Source organism: Amblyomma americanum, chromosome 4 (assembly GCF_052857255.1).
Source record: "Amblyomma americanum isolate KBUSLIRL-KWMA chromosome 4, ASM5285725v1, whole genome shotgun sequence".
Lineage (NCBI taxonomy): Eukaryota > Metazoa > Arthropoda > Arachnida > Ixodida > Ixodidae > Amblyomma > Amblyomma americanum.
Window position 1 is genome coordinate 53,439,488 of NC_135500.1, and position 15,267 is coordinate 53,454,754.

Below are 15,267 nucleotides of genomic sequence, written 5' to 3' on the forward strand. Positions count from 1 at the left end.
TAAGTTTGTCAAACGGGCCCCTCATTTCCTTTAAATTATCTGCTAATAGCTTAACGAGGGTCTCGGTTCTGGCAGTCTTGATGCCATAGGTAGCTTAACAGGGCTCTCGCACAGTTTCCGCCCTCGCCGTTAGACGACGTTCTACGTCGCTTTTGCGATATTAAGGGACGTGCTACGTTCACCAGTATGGACGAGGGTGGCGCTAATGACAACTCTCAAGGTTCGCTTGCACGCAAAAGATAAATACCCACGAAAGCAGCAGACTGGACAGCCGTCGCCGGAGCTCAGTTGGTAGAGAACCGGACGCGGTATTCGGAGGTCGTGGGTTCGGATCCCGCCGGCAGCACTGTTGTTTTTTCTGCTGTTTTATAAGTAATTTTATTTAAACCAATCAATTGGCATTACAAATTAGAAGTTTAGAAACATTCCCCTTGGACCTTGGTTTCGGTGACTGTTGGCTTCCTTAATACATACATACATACATACATACATACATATATCTCTCTCTGTGTGTGTGTGTGTGCGTGCGTGCGTGTGTGTGTGTGTGTGTGTGTGTGTGTGTGTGTGCGTGCGTGCGTGCGTGTGTGTGTGTGTGTGTGTGTGTGTGTGTGTGTATGTGTGTGTGTGTGTGTGTGTGTGTGTGTGTGTGTGTGTGTGTGTGTGTGTGTGTGTGTGTGTGTGTGTGTGTGTGTGTGTGTGTGTGTGTGTGTGTGTGTGTGTGTGTGTGTGTGTGTGTGTGTGTGTGTGTGTGTGTGTGTGTGTGTGTGTGTGTGTGTGTGTGTGTGTGTGTGTGTGTGTGTGTGTGTGTGTGTGTGTGTGTGTGTGTGTGTGTGTGTGTGTGTGTGTGTGTGTGTGTGTGTGTGTGTGTGTGTGTGTGTGTGTGTGTGTGTGTGTGTGTGTGTGTGTGTGTGTGTGTGTGTGTGTGTGTGTGTGTGTGTGTGTGTGTGTGTGTGTGTGTGTGTGTGTGTGTGTGTGTGTGTGTGTGTGTGTGTGTGTGTGTGTGTGTGTGTGTGTGTGTGTGTGTGTGTGTGTGTGTGTGTGTGTGTGTGTGTGTGTGTGTGTGTGTGTGTGTGTGTGTGTGTGTGTGTGTGTGTGTGTGTGTGTGTGTGTGTGTGTGTGTGTGTGTGTGTGTGTGTGTGTGTGTGTGTGTGTGTGTGTGTGTGTGTGTGTGTGTGTGTGTGTGTGTGTGTGTGTGTGTGTGTGTGTGTGTGTGTGTGTGTGTGTGTGTGTGTGTGTGTGTGTGTGTGTGTGTGTGTGTGTGTGTGTGTGTGTGTGTGTGTGTGTGTGTGTGTGTGTGTGTGTGTGTGTGTGTGTGTGTGTGTGTGTGTGTGTGTGTGTGTGTGTGTGTGTGTGTGTGTGTGTGTGTGTGTGTGTGTGTGTGTGTGTGTGTGTGTGTGTGTGTGTGTGTGTGTGTGTGTGTGTGTGTGTGTGTGTGTGTGTGTGTGTGTGTGTGTGTGTGTGTGTGTGTGTGTGTGTGTGTGTGTGTGTGTGTGTGTGTGTGTGTGTGTGTGTGTGTGTGTGTGTGTGTGTGTGTGTGTGTGTGTGTGTGTGTGTGTGTGTGTGTGTGTGTGTGTGTGTGTGTGTGTGTGTGTGTGTGTGTGTGTGTGTGTGTGTGTGTGTGTGTGTGTGTGTGTGTGTGTGTGTGTGTGTGTGTGTGTGTGTGTGTGTGTGTGTGTGTGTGTGTGTGTGTGTGTGTGTGTGTGTGTGTGTGTGTGTGTGTGTGTGTGTGTGTGTGTGTGTGTGTGTGTGTGTGTGTGTGTGTGTGTGTGTGTGTGTGTGTGTGTGTGTGTGTGTGTGTGTGTGTGTGTGTGTGTGTGTGTGTGTGTGTGTGTGTGTGTGTGTGTGTGTGTGTGTGTGTGTGTGTGTGTGTGTGTGTGTGTGTGTGTGTGTGTGTGTGTGTGTGTGTGTGTGTGTGTGTGTGTGTGTGTGTGTGTGTGTGTGTGTGTGTGTGTGTGTGTGTGTGTGTGTGTGTGTGTGTGTGTGTGTGTGTGAGACCAACGTCTGATACCTCACAGATCATTCCTCATCCACAAGTTTAGCACGTTCTCCCATGGCATGAACGCTACTCCTGGGAGGCTCTCCCGCTTGAGGGAGACAACGTAGGAAATTTCACCCGTCATAGGCTTTGGACAGCATTATAAATCAAAATACGCCGGATGTTGTACTTGATAACTTCAACCACGCTATAAATGGCTGGGAATGTAGCTGTTTATTTTCCCAGTAATCTCCTTTGTCCAACTTACAGCCAGCATTCATGTTCTATCTGGAACAGACACCTATATTCTAACTCTATCATCTAGCCCACTGGGGACCACGCGGCAGCCCCGCAGGCCGCAGACATTTCGTGGTTTCCGCACACACGTATTATTATTTTTTTAACTTTTGTTTGATAACTTTCTTTGATTCTGTGTTATGTCTTCCGCGCCTTTGTCATTCTCATTAACCATTTGGTATTTGTTTGGCGCCACATTCTATTCATTTTTTGTGTGTTAATACTTTCTTCTTTCAAAGTTCTTGTGCTAATAATTTTTCTCCTCTTTTTCCCTTTAGTTTTCTCTCACAAATTACTCTCTGCCTTCTCATTACGCACATTGGCTTCGCTCAATATTTTTGTCTTTTTTTCCCCACGGCTGCCGCTTTTTCACGCGAAGCGCACTACCGGACACGGGTTGAAACGGCCTAGCATATTTATGGGAAGAAGGGCGCCAGGATGTGTGGTAGAAAAGCCCGACAGAAGAGCCTACCGAAGAAAAGAAGCAAATATACGCATACCGCGCGGTTGCAGGTTGCCGTTGCGGCGCGCAACAAGTGTCTCTCGTGCGCGTCCCCATCAAGCGTTTCAGGATACGTGATACGGGCCGCCCGCGCGGACCCGGCGGCGTCTTTCGGGAGAGTCGTAGAGAGGAAGGAGAGGGGGGGGCGGGAGGGTACAGCCTCCCGGTGAGCCGAGAGCCGTGTTTAACACTCCTTTCTTCTTTCTATCGCTTTTCAAATTCGTTGTCTTTTCTACTCCTTTGCTATTTCCACCTCCCCGTTTTTCTCTGCGTTTTTCTGTGTTTTATTCAGCCACTGCCCGCTGAGAGCTGCTGCGCGGTCTATTATACGCCCTTTGCCCTCACTCTCAAGTTTGCATTGAGGGCGGAGTTTATATATATATATATATATATATATATATATATATATATATATATATATATATATATATATATATATATATATATATATATATATATATATATATATAAGTATTACGACAAACGAGACTGTTCGTTTTAAGGGTTTATTGTGCCAACAGTTCCGGGAATGGTATTCCCTTCGTCAGGGCATGGCCAGACATTACAGGTTGCGGGGGGCGTTTCGCGACAAAGATGATAGAAATCACGATGAAAGGTTTTTGATGACCCGCTTGAATGCTGAAGCGTCAACGATGGAGGAAACTTCGGTACGGCACGCCACTCCAGTCTCGTGCTATGCGCAGGAAAGTGACGGCTGAAAGGTCCCATTATGGGCTTGTGCGGGATTCACCGTATACCACGGTTTCTGGATAGGGCGATGTCGTTGCCTGGTTTTACGTAAGCATTATCAGAAAGCACATAATGGCCTCGTAAAAGGCACAAAAAGTACGCAACCTCTGGATATCTCGTGAACTATTTAAAAGATTTAAACAGAAAAACAGACTCTTCCAGACATTCTTTCTAACCAAAGATGAACTTTCGGGCATTTAAGAGGGCACGAAACCTGCTAAATTCTGACTTAAAGAATGCAAAGTTTGAATACTATTCTCATCTATTTTTGCAGGCGAACGGTAATACTCGGTTGGTATGGCAAACCGTGACAGAAATCATCTACAAAAATGCAGAAACTAACAAAGTGAAATTTCCGAATGGCGATCTATCTGAAGTATAGTTAGCAAACATGTTTAACGTACATTTTCTTGCTGCTGGTGCTCTGTCCAGCGATGGGACCGATACAATTTCTCGCATGTCGTGTGAGCGTTTCATTACTTCAAACAACCCGAATACAATATTCTTATCCCCAACTGACTCCAGCGAAGTGCATGATGTAATCATGTCTCTAAAAGACGGATGCGCATCTGTAAGTGATGACATCAAACCGAAACCACTGAAGGCAGTGAGTCAAACAGTGAGCACCCCCTATTACACACATTTGAAATCGAATTATCTCAGCGGGAGTTTTCCCATCCAAAATGAAACTTGCTCGTGTGACAGGTGTACATAAGGGAGGCTCATTTGACAACCTGAAAAATTTTAGGACAATCACCGTGCTGTCTGTATTCGCCAAAATAGCCGAACACATTATAAACAAAAGGCTTGTTGGATTTCTCACCTCGTAAAATATTACAGTGAGGCAGTAATTTGGCTTTCAGAAAAATAAGTCACCTGAAGCAGGACTACTTGGAATAAAAGAAGAAATTCTGCAAAATATAGAAAACAAAGTTTTAAGTCTCGGTATATTCCTTGATTTTAAGAGAGCGTCGATAGCAACCAGCAAGATATACTCCTAAAAAAACCTTCCGTATTATGGTGTCAGGGGTACAGCTTTGACCCTTCTTAGGAGTTATTTAACATCCCGCGCACTGTATACTGTGATCAATGGTGCACGCTCCCAGACAGTGTGTCATATAGAGTACCACAAGGGTCCATCCTAGGGCCACTGTTATTTCTTCTGTTTATCAATGATATTGTTAATATGCCGAGCGCTTAAAATATACTGCTATATGCTGACGACACGAATGTGTTCTTCTCTGGGATTGATTTAGAGGCATTATTTGTGGAGGAGAACAATTGGATGTCGAGCTTAACCTCATGGCTGGGATGTAACCGCCTCGCACTGAACATAAACAAGACTAAATATATACTATTTCGCTCTAAAGGCACTGCGGTTGATACATTTCCATCTTTAAAGTTTAAAAATATGGACATAAATCAGTCTTCGATTACCGGATTCCTAGGTATTACTTTCCAGGAAAATCTCTTGTGGAATGCGCATATTGGCGCACTTAAAATTGATCTCTCTCGTGCTCTAGGAATCCTAAATAGAGTAAGGTGTTATCTTCCAGTTAGTGTCAAACGACAGATATAATATTCTCTTATCCACTTACGGCTTTGCTATTGCTCACTCGTTCGGCAAATGATAATTAAAACAAATTTAGATTGCCTGCTATCAATTCAAAAGAGAGCAATGCGAGCTATCGGTAACTTAGTGCTGACGGATAGTTGCGCGCCTTACTTCAAATCGTACGGGATTCTTGAAATACGTAGGCTCTACAAATAAATATTAACGCTTGAAGTTTATCATGAATACCAGTCTGATGAAAAGGCCTTTGAATCAAAATATCACGAGAAAAAGAGTTCATACGACTTAAGGAAACATTATAATCAAGCCCGGGCCCGAGCGCGAACGAATACGGGTACCAAAGATTAAGCAATCATATACGTGATCTGAGAAACCACTATCCAATGAATAATGATGTATTACCAAATGCTTGTTCTCTAAACCAAGTGAAGAAAATACTGAAGAATATGTTCTTGAAGAAAAGGTAGCGCTCTAAATTCCTTTTAACATTTTTTTTTCAAGTCGACAGTTTCAGTCATGTTTACGTATTTTAGATATTTTATGTTTATGTGTTGTGTACATTGGATTTTTTTCAACCATGCGTTGCTGGTAGAACTGCATAATTAATGTTGTTCGTATTTTACGCCTTTAGTGACTATTTATGTGTGAAGAAAAAGTGGGTTTGTTTTCTCTTCCTTCTGGAGCGCTCTGCAAATATGTTTATTTTGTTCCTCAACCGTTTCCAAACAGTCCTTTTTTTTCTTCTTTATCTGTACATGAGTGTCAACCGCTCCTTTCCACAGGTTGGCGTGACCGCGTCAGGCTGTTTCCAGCCTTTAGTCACGTCCCCAAAGAAAATGATGTATTATTGTCTTGAATAAATGTAAAAAAAAAATTCGTGCAAATAGCTTGGACGCGCTATCCTCCTCAATTTCATTTCAACCCTTTTTCCCTAGCCTTCCATTTTCTGCCCGTAGGTGAGTGTCGATAACATACAGGTGGTATATCCTTTCCTCTTTAGCAATACCAGTTCATGATTTCTCAGTACCTGCAAAATGCACTCCAACCCATTCTTGTTCTCCAAATGCCACTATTGTGGTCCGGACCTGCTGTCACTAGATGCCCTACGTAGGTGTATCTCCTTACGTCTTCTAACGCTTTCGCTGCCTACTTTAACTGCTTTCCCTCCAGACAGTTGGGGAATTCCTTAGTCTTCTGCACATTGTTTTTCGACCAATATTTGTCATTTAGCTGTATGTTTCGTAAATTACGCTTTGCATTTTAGCCCTTGAGTTACAAAGCAAGGCAACGACATCAGAGAATCACACATTTCTAAAGTGTCCTCCATTCTTTTATTGCCAACTCTTCAAATCCAGACCTCTGCATGTCTGCTATGAACAACTGGTGTTGGATACATGACTGCAGAACCATCTGCGCCCCTTCAGGAATTCCCGCATGAAATCCTGCCACGTCGCCAGAGCAGCTTCGTATTATTGTGCCAAATCATGGCACCGCTTGCCAATGCCAGAAAGACTCGCTTTCTTTTCGTCTCATCATCACAATGTTTTACGCGGCCTCTCGTTCGCATTATACGAGACATTTTTCAGGACCCTCTTCTGGTGAACCGTTGAACGTGCAAGGCAATCCAGGCCGCTGGAATAATCTAGGCTAGTGTTAGAGGTACGGTTATAGTGATTTTCAAGGATCAATCTCCGCCGTCTGTTTTCGGGCAGAGGCCCGAACTCTGGGTGAAACCCCTGAAGTCCATGTCTGGCTGCAGGTCTTCCGAAGCCGAACATAGCGGGCAAACATCACGGCTTGAAAGAAATGTTGCCCGCGCGTCCACCAGACATCGCATGATGGGGAGACCGCAGTGAGCTACAAACGAGCAGGCCGATGTGCCTCTGTAACAACCTCTTTATTCGACTGGGTTATGCCCACAAAGAATTTGAATAACTTGGCGGCGGTTCTAATAATAGAACATTGCAAGCAATAGCCCATCAATTCGCCGGCACTGACCAAGAGCTTCTGGACATCCTTCGCGCCAAATATTTCGGCGCTCGACAGCCACTTACCACATCTACCACTTACACTGGCCACACCAACCCAGAACTAAACGCGCCCATCATTTGTCAAGAGGTCTTCGTAGCTGCCAGCGCTTATAGCCGCTCTAGTGCCCAAGGTGCCGACAAAACCACTAACGCAACGGTGCACAACCTCTCCAATGATTCCCTTGAAGCACTTACCCAGTACATCAAATATCAACGGTGAACCCAAGGGAAAATACCTATACCAATAGAAACGTGTAGAATTAATACTCATCCCTAAACCCAACAAGCCACTTTCTGCTCTCGGGCTCATACACTCACCTCCTGCTTGGGAAAGCTATACGAGCGAATCATCCAAGCACGCCTGCAAAACCATATTCAAGATCATAATCACTTTCCCCCCTTTACGCTCGGCTTTCGACTAGGTCTTCCTTCGCAAGACGCCTTTCTTCTGAAACACGATGTCCTCACGGGGATACCTCCTGCCGGTGAGCACCTTCTTCTAACACTCTGTATTATGGGCGCCTTTGACAACATTTCCCATTGTGCAATCCTAGAAGGTCTAAATCAGATACACTCTGGATCGCGCATTTTCCAGTATATCTCCATCTTTCTCACTTCTCGCACAGCCAAGATAGGTAACGAATTTACTAGATCGTCTCCCTTCCAAACACCTGACAAGGGCACTCCACAAGGTGCCGTCCTATCACCAATTCTATTCAATAGGGCCTTGGCCCCTCCTGCCCACAAGCTCTCTACACTATCCGACATCAGATATATCATCTAGGATCACATCACCATCTGTTCAACCCAAGAATCCCTCACCGTCAAAGAGCAAGCCCTGCAAGATGCCATCAGTGTGGCTGCCATCAGACCAGCGGTGTGCAGTGCGCACCGGACAAATCGGAAATCATCCGTATTCAGGGTCCCCGCTATCGTTCCCCCGACTCAATAATGCTCAAAATTCACAACCACCCTACAGAACAAAAAACACTCATCCGAGTGCTTGGCCTATGTGTCCAGCCTGACTGCAAGCCTACCCACATGATTTCCTCTCTATGCACGTCTGTGCTGAATATCGCACGTATGGTACGACTTATCGCTGGACATTGCAAGGGAATGCGCGAGGATGACACCATACGCCTTGTCACGGCCCTGGGAGTGGGTCGAATTAAGTATCGTCTCCCAAGCCACAATATCGATCGCGCCGCCGAGAGTAGGACCGATATACTTATCCGTAGGCTCTTTAAAACGCGCTCTGGGCCTTCCCATGTGTACATGCACCGCTAGACTGCTTGTACTCGGGATTCACAACACGTTTGCGGAAATGCAGGAGGCTGTTCTGAACTCCCAAAAGACTCATCTCCTCACCACCTCGGCGGTTAGGGCCATCTTTTCAGGAAAAGCGACCCCCAAGACACCAGGATCATGTCCCTAACCAGAGTTCTTCCCAATGGTGTCCTCTCAACCCTTTGTATGAACCCTATCCCTCGCCATATGAACCACGAGTCACAGGCCGTCAGGCCCGTCTTCGCAGACTTCGTAGGCAATACGGCCAGGACACCTCGGCTATGTATGTGGACGTGGCTTCCTATACACAACCTCACCGATATACTTGCGCTGCTGTCAATCACGCCAACACCCTCTATCTTGGAGCATCCTTCAAGCCACCGGATCCGGCGGCCGCAGAAGCCCTTGCAATAGCCATCACCTTTAAAATGAGCCGCACCCACCACAACGGCCCCCACATTTTTGCAAACTCCCAAGCCACCTATCGGGCTTATACGCACCGCTCTCCGCCTACTGGGCGACCGTCTCCAGTTTATCATGTCATCACCTGGCTCCAGGGACAAGAAGGTCTCAATGGCTCTATTAGGGCAGGTGCCCCAGCTCGAGATTATACCAACCGAGCGGGGCACACTGACTTCAATGTCTACCCCCTTTCAAGCCGCCAAGAGACCCACCACCTAAATAGGCGTCTCTACCCCCAACCCCCGCCACATAACAAACTTTCCCTGGAGGACTCCTACTATGTAAAACGCATCCAAACACTTACTTTCGCCAATCTCCACCACCTACCCCGCATTCACCCAACATTACACGCAGACACATCTCCTTCGTGGAGCGAAATTTCCACATTCACGCACATTACTTGGACATGCTGACCTAAACCGAACCAGTTAAAGCCGCACAATGAGGCGCTGGAGCTATGGGAGGTGACGCTGTCCAGCGGCATCCTGGAAGACCAGGAGGCGCTAGTCGCAATCAACAAAGCGTCTGCGGAAGCCACTGCAGTCTTGCAATGAGGACCCCAGCCACAATGCGCTCCGGTCTCCTTTTTGCAAAATTAATGTCTATTCTCTCTCTCTTGGCGGCGGCAATGGCAACCACTGTGCTCGGCTGTCGTCGAACGGCGGAATCACCGCCGCTTTGTGCCCCGCTGAAATTCAACTCAGCATCAACATTCTAAGCAACCGGGATCGAAGGACAAAAATCATCGCCAGCAACCCAGAAACAAGAGCGCGTAAATACGATTTTTTTAGAGTCGACATGTTCCGTTTGGCGTTGAACCACTAAAGTAAACAACAAAGAAGAAATTAAAAGCATCGCGACAGTATTTGGGTTGTGTGCCTTCTTTTCAACGGCTTGTGTTACAAATAAGAAATGTCAATTACTGCAGTTTGTGAATACAGGAAAAGGCCTATAAAGTTAATCGGGGCTGAAAGGACATTTTTCCTTCTTTAAGTTTAAAGAATTTTGTGCGCGCGTCCCTTCGTTTTTTGCTGAAATATTACTGTAAAGAAGCGTGGACCGGTGCGTCCACGCACCACGACGGTGGCGTGGACCAGTGCGAGGCAAAGGCTGGTGAGTGAGTGGCATTGTAGGGGCGGCTGAGGCAAGGCGGTGCCAGGTGGCGCATAAGCCGGAATAACCGGCTGAGATAGTGGCCGGACGGCAGCTTCATCTTACCTATGTCAGCGGTGCAGTGACCACAGAGGGTGGATCAGCGGGCGGCGGGACCAGTGCAACCTGCTCCTGGATGACATGCTGAATGGAAGGCGACAGCGATGGCGTTGGAGCGGGTGGGCAGGTAACCAACGACAACTCGCGGGCGACCTCTTCCCGCACAAACTGCTGGATCTGCTGAAGAAGGGTCGACTGATCGTGAGCAGGACCGCCGACAGCCAAACTCGAAAGGATGTCGTTTGGGCAAATGGTACGGCGGGTGATGAGACGCTGTATCCGGATCTCGTCATAGCTCTGACAAACAAACGACGTCGGAGATGGCTTGAGGATTTTTGGACACTAACATCTGAAATGCCTCAAACTCAATCAAGGTTGGAAATTTGTTTGATTTTGTCAGCGTCGCTCATGGATGGATTGAGGCGCTTGCATAAATCGACGACACCCTCGATATAGCTTGTGAAATTCTCTCCGCTCTCCTGGACTTGACTGCGCAACCTTTGTTCGGCACGAAGTTTTCGGACAGCGGGGCGGCTGAAGACATCGGTCAGGCTAGTTTTGATGACTACCAGGTAGAAAAATGGGCTTCGTGCCTGCAAAACGACAAGTTGGCGACGTCGGTCAGATAAAAGATGACGTTCGTGAGCTTAATGACGTCATCGCATTTTCTGTAAGCGCTCAGGCGTTTGTAGGAGGCGAGCCAGTCTTCTACATCGGTATCGTCCGTGCCGCTGAAGATGGCAGGGTCGCTCTGACGCACGGGACCGGAACCGACGACAGCGGCGGGAACAGTTTGGCCATGCTTTGTCGGTACGTCAGTCATCGTGTTAGAGCCATGTAAGGGGCATAAGTCTTGAGGTCCGAAGGTCCGGGGTAAGAGCGGGCGCTACCTTCACCAAGTGTAAAGAAGCAAATCAAGGAACAAATGTGGACGGCCACAATCTTTGTTAGTACACCGCAGCTCAGTGTTCAAGCGTTCGTGAGCTCCAAACTGAACTTCGTCATCTTCGTCTTCCGTCTGCTTTCTCTCATTCGGCGGCACTGGCCGCTAGGACATCACACCCCAATTTTCTCTCTTGCAATACCACTAACTTATTTGCCGCGTTAGTATCTCGTACAGCATTGCATTGTGGCCCGCAGTTTTGGAGTCAAAACTGTTCTAAAATTTGTTAAATCCTAGGTGTAGATTTTCCGGGCACGGAGTCTCAAAGTGCTTAGCTAAATATTTTGCCTGGGGGGTAAAAATGAGAGATAGAAGAGTTTTTGGTTTATGAAATCAGTGACGAATTTTACTGTAATATTTCAGTTTCGATATCAGTCATCCCTCTTCATCAGCGAGGCTATGTGAATTGTCTCACAGAAAGCTTTCCCTTCGACGCAGAAATAAGCCTCCCGTGCAGCACTACAGCGGACATGCTACCGCAGCAGATCTTGAGCCTTCATCACCCGATCGACACACTCCCGCTTTCTCCTAGTCATCTTATCGGGTACAATACTCTCTTCTGCCACACCACATCATTGTTTACCTCTTCTCATGTCATGCTGCGCCCAACGTCTTTCCTGTTCTCATCTCTCCTCTGACTTCGTGAACTTGATTTGTTTTTGTGTTACTCATTCCATTTAACCTGTTTAGCATGTAACGAATGTCACAGAGGGTGTTCCATCTAATAGTGTCTTTAAAGGTAAAATTTCGGAGTTAAAAGCGCCTTGTCGCCAGTGTTCTACTGTGGCGAGAGGCGCCTAACAGAAAACAGCTGACCGGTCTTAACTGCGAAATTTAAAACTTTTTACCTATAACTGTTATGCTCCTTATTCATCTTCAGGCATGTAGATCGTATTACTGATACCAAAACGGGCTTTCTCATTTTCGAAAAGGCGATCATCGCCCGAGTCAAATGATAAAATGTCTGCCAGTTTCAAAGACGCAACAAAAACCGAGGAACTGAACAGCGCATCACACCATGGCTAGGATGGTGCGTCACGCATCGTGAGCGTGTCACATGCCGTTTTAGTGCATGGGATGCATTTAACGGCTACGCTGTTTTGTTTCTTTTCCCGCAGATTTTTTTCTGTTCGTTTATGCCACAAGAAAATCTCCGATCAGGATACCTACACTAGCCGTAGCAGTGGCTCATTGGTTAGGGCGCTCGGCTACTGATCCGCAGTAGCCGGGTTCGAACCAGACCGCGGAGGCCGTGTTTCGATGGAGGCGAAACGCTGAGGCGTCCGTGTGCTGTGCGATGTCAGTGCACGTTAAAGATCTCCAGGTGGTCGAAATAATTCCGGAGCCCTCCACTACGGCACATTTCTTTCTTCTCTCAGTTCCTCCTTTATCCCTTCCTTTACGGCGCGGTTCAGGTGTCCGCCGATATGCGAGACCGATACTGCGCCCTTTCCTTTCCAAAAAACCCATTTTCAACCTTTACACAAACAATGCCGCGTTAAGATAGAGGGGAGGTGAAAGAAATAGCAGCGGAACGAAAAGAACGGGCGCGTCGCAGCTAACACGTACGCAGGTCGTAAAAGCTTACGCAAAGAGCATTTGCTATCTAAACGTCAGTTTGGCCTCTATATGGGCTTCTATTCCTGCCGTTTGCACACAAAAAATCTCTTAACCTATTACTAAGAAGTCTTAAGGGTAATAAGCTTTCCTTGAGTGATTACCTAGGCAAATTAAATGAAATGTTGCTACTTACTTTTTACTGTTATCAACAATTATGCCGTAAATGCGAAATGTGAATCCACTGAACCCGTTGACACCATAGATTTGGCGCGCGTCTCTTGACCTTCCGTTCTGGAAAAAACATGGTGCAAAAAAATTAACTTTCCTTTTGCTCTCATTAAAAAGATGTTTGCCATACTGCCACTGCATTGCAAATGGCTGCGACACGAAAGCGTTTCGCTGTAGAGCCCGTGATGTCTACCCTTGATCTCCATATCTAATAAATAAGGTAGTTGTTCTGGGTCAATGCATGGGAAGGCAATGTCATGGCTAGAACCATGAAGAGCTGCGGGCTGCGTAAAATATTCAAATTCCGTGATCATACGCAAATAAATTATGTGGAAACTTTAACAGTGTCTTGAAAGTGTATCGAAAATGTGAAACGCCGATCTACAGTCGTCCACGCACTTATCTAGAGCACTCGAGCCGCACGCCCTGTTGAGCATTTATTGCGATCGATGCTGCTGACCGGCTTAAATGCAGATTTTAAAGACATGAAAAGTGAGATACGATCAGCGGGAATGCGCATACACGATAATTCTACCTTTCCAGCCCTTGGCCGCTGATATATGACACAAGTGTTTTTCTCGGTTCGCCGTTAGGGCGCTTTAGACAGCCGTGTGGATGACCATACTCAGTTTTGTCTGTCAGAAAACTCTTCGTCCGCTTAACCTGTAACGGATGGCGCTGTCCTTAATGAGCCCGCCATTTAAGTTTTGTTAGCGATAAAAATAGATTCTATGCCCCTTTTTTCGATATGATGCAGATGGTTCGGCAGTAAAATGAGGCATTTATAGGGGACAAAGTTGTGATTGAAAATTTTTCCGCCACTCTATTTAAATTTGTGAAGTATACGTCGAAAACGACTCAGTTTTTGCGATTAATGCGCGCGAAAATCAGTACTGGAGTGAGCATCGGAATATGCTAGCAAGGTATATGATCCGTTTAATCTAGCTGATAAACAAGAACATCAGAATGTTCAGACCTTAGCACTTCGATACGTACTTCGAAAATCATTTAAACAGCGTAACTTCAGCGCAACAACAGCTATAACGGTTCAAGCTTGGGAATCATTAGAACACCGAAAAAGTTTTTACCTTGCACGAAGTTACTCTGTGAAGCCACTTCAGCTGTATCGGGCGGCATAATAACGGCCGCTGTTTCCCCCCGCGCTCCAGACGCAGCACTTTGCCGAGCTGCTACGTATTTTGCTTACGAGCAGCGTCTACGGCACATGTTTAGGCATTACACAGTTGTGGCTCGACCATGGCGCTGCTTTCGGCGCCACTTACCTGCCACTTTGGAGCACTGGGCCTCCACATTGGGTTCGGCTGACCTGCCGCCTCAGCCTGATTTGAACCACAGCCTCATTATCACGGCGGGACCAGATGCAGTGGTTAGCGCGCTTTTCTCCTCCCCCTCCATCCTAGCTGTGTCTCTATGAGCCACTCTGTGCGGTGGCATCGCATACCTATTATTGGCTGTCGCTTCTTGTGACATTCGTACGGTGCACCCTAACATACGCCATTCTTGCTCTGCCTCCAACTCCGCCTCCTCTCCTACTTCGCCCACGTGATGGTGGTCGCGTGATCACGGGCGCGCCGATGCAGACGCGGACATGGCGAAACCGTGGTAGCTTCTCATAAACAGCTAGCGTTGGAACACTATTCAGGTACAGGTCATGGAGGCTGCAGCTCGTGCGTGCTAATATGCTTTAAATACCTTTAACACAGCCTGCACGTGTCGGCCTAGCAACGCCAGAATATTCATGGCATAACATAGCTGCTTGATGTGCGGCGCTCTCACGCTTTTTCGAATGCACCTTGGAGCCCTTGGAGACGTTTTATCTTTCAAATCAATTGCATTTCGGTTGGGCATATCGAATTATTCGCGCTGACCTCGGCGTCGTGCACAAATTCCGCCTGCCGTTAACTTCGCCGTTTCGCTCGATGTTGGCAGTATGGCATTGCCGAGAATACGGGAACATGCACACACATTCAGCACATAATTACCAATGCTAATCACGTGCTCGTATATTTGAGATCCAACTTTCCCGTAGCCCCAAATAACATCAAACACCTTCTATAGGCCATACTCGTACACTCACAACTAGAATATGCTTCATCAATCTGGGACCCTAGTGTTAAAGGGTTTATTGACCTGCTCCAAATGACACAGCACACTTGAGCGCGCTCTATCCTCTCTCAGATATCTAGTGTAACTACTGTGAAATCAACCTTGGGCCTAACTGGCATCATGGCGCAAAGTTCCACGCCTTTCTCTGTTTCACGAAAATTTTCAGCATTCGTCCATTCGCGGCCAGTTGCCTCTAGCCCTTTCATATATTACTGCGAAAGCTGTAATAGCTTTTTCAAGGCATTTAGGTCGCACACGGGCAGCCATAACGCGTTACAGATAAGCGCGTACCGGAGAATCACCAGTATATTCACTGTATAC

At 46.9% G+C, this 15,267-nt stretch overlaps 1 protein-coding gene across 2 annotated transcripts in view; it reads right to left on the minus strand.

Moving 5' to 3' along the window:
• The window catches only part of LOC144130119 (uncharacterized), a 344,089-nt gene that overhangs the window by 277,535 nt on the left and 51,287 nt on the right, over nucleotides 1-15,267 (minus strand). For both annotated transcript variants that reach the window (XM_077664133.1, XM_077664132.1), the window contains one exon: nucleotides 12,785-12,882. In XM_077664133.1, coding sequence (XP_077520259.1) covers nucleotides 12,785-12,882 — 98 coding nt within the window. The remainder of the gene's footprint in view (nucleotides 1-12,784; nucleotides 12,883-15,267) is intronic.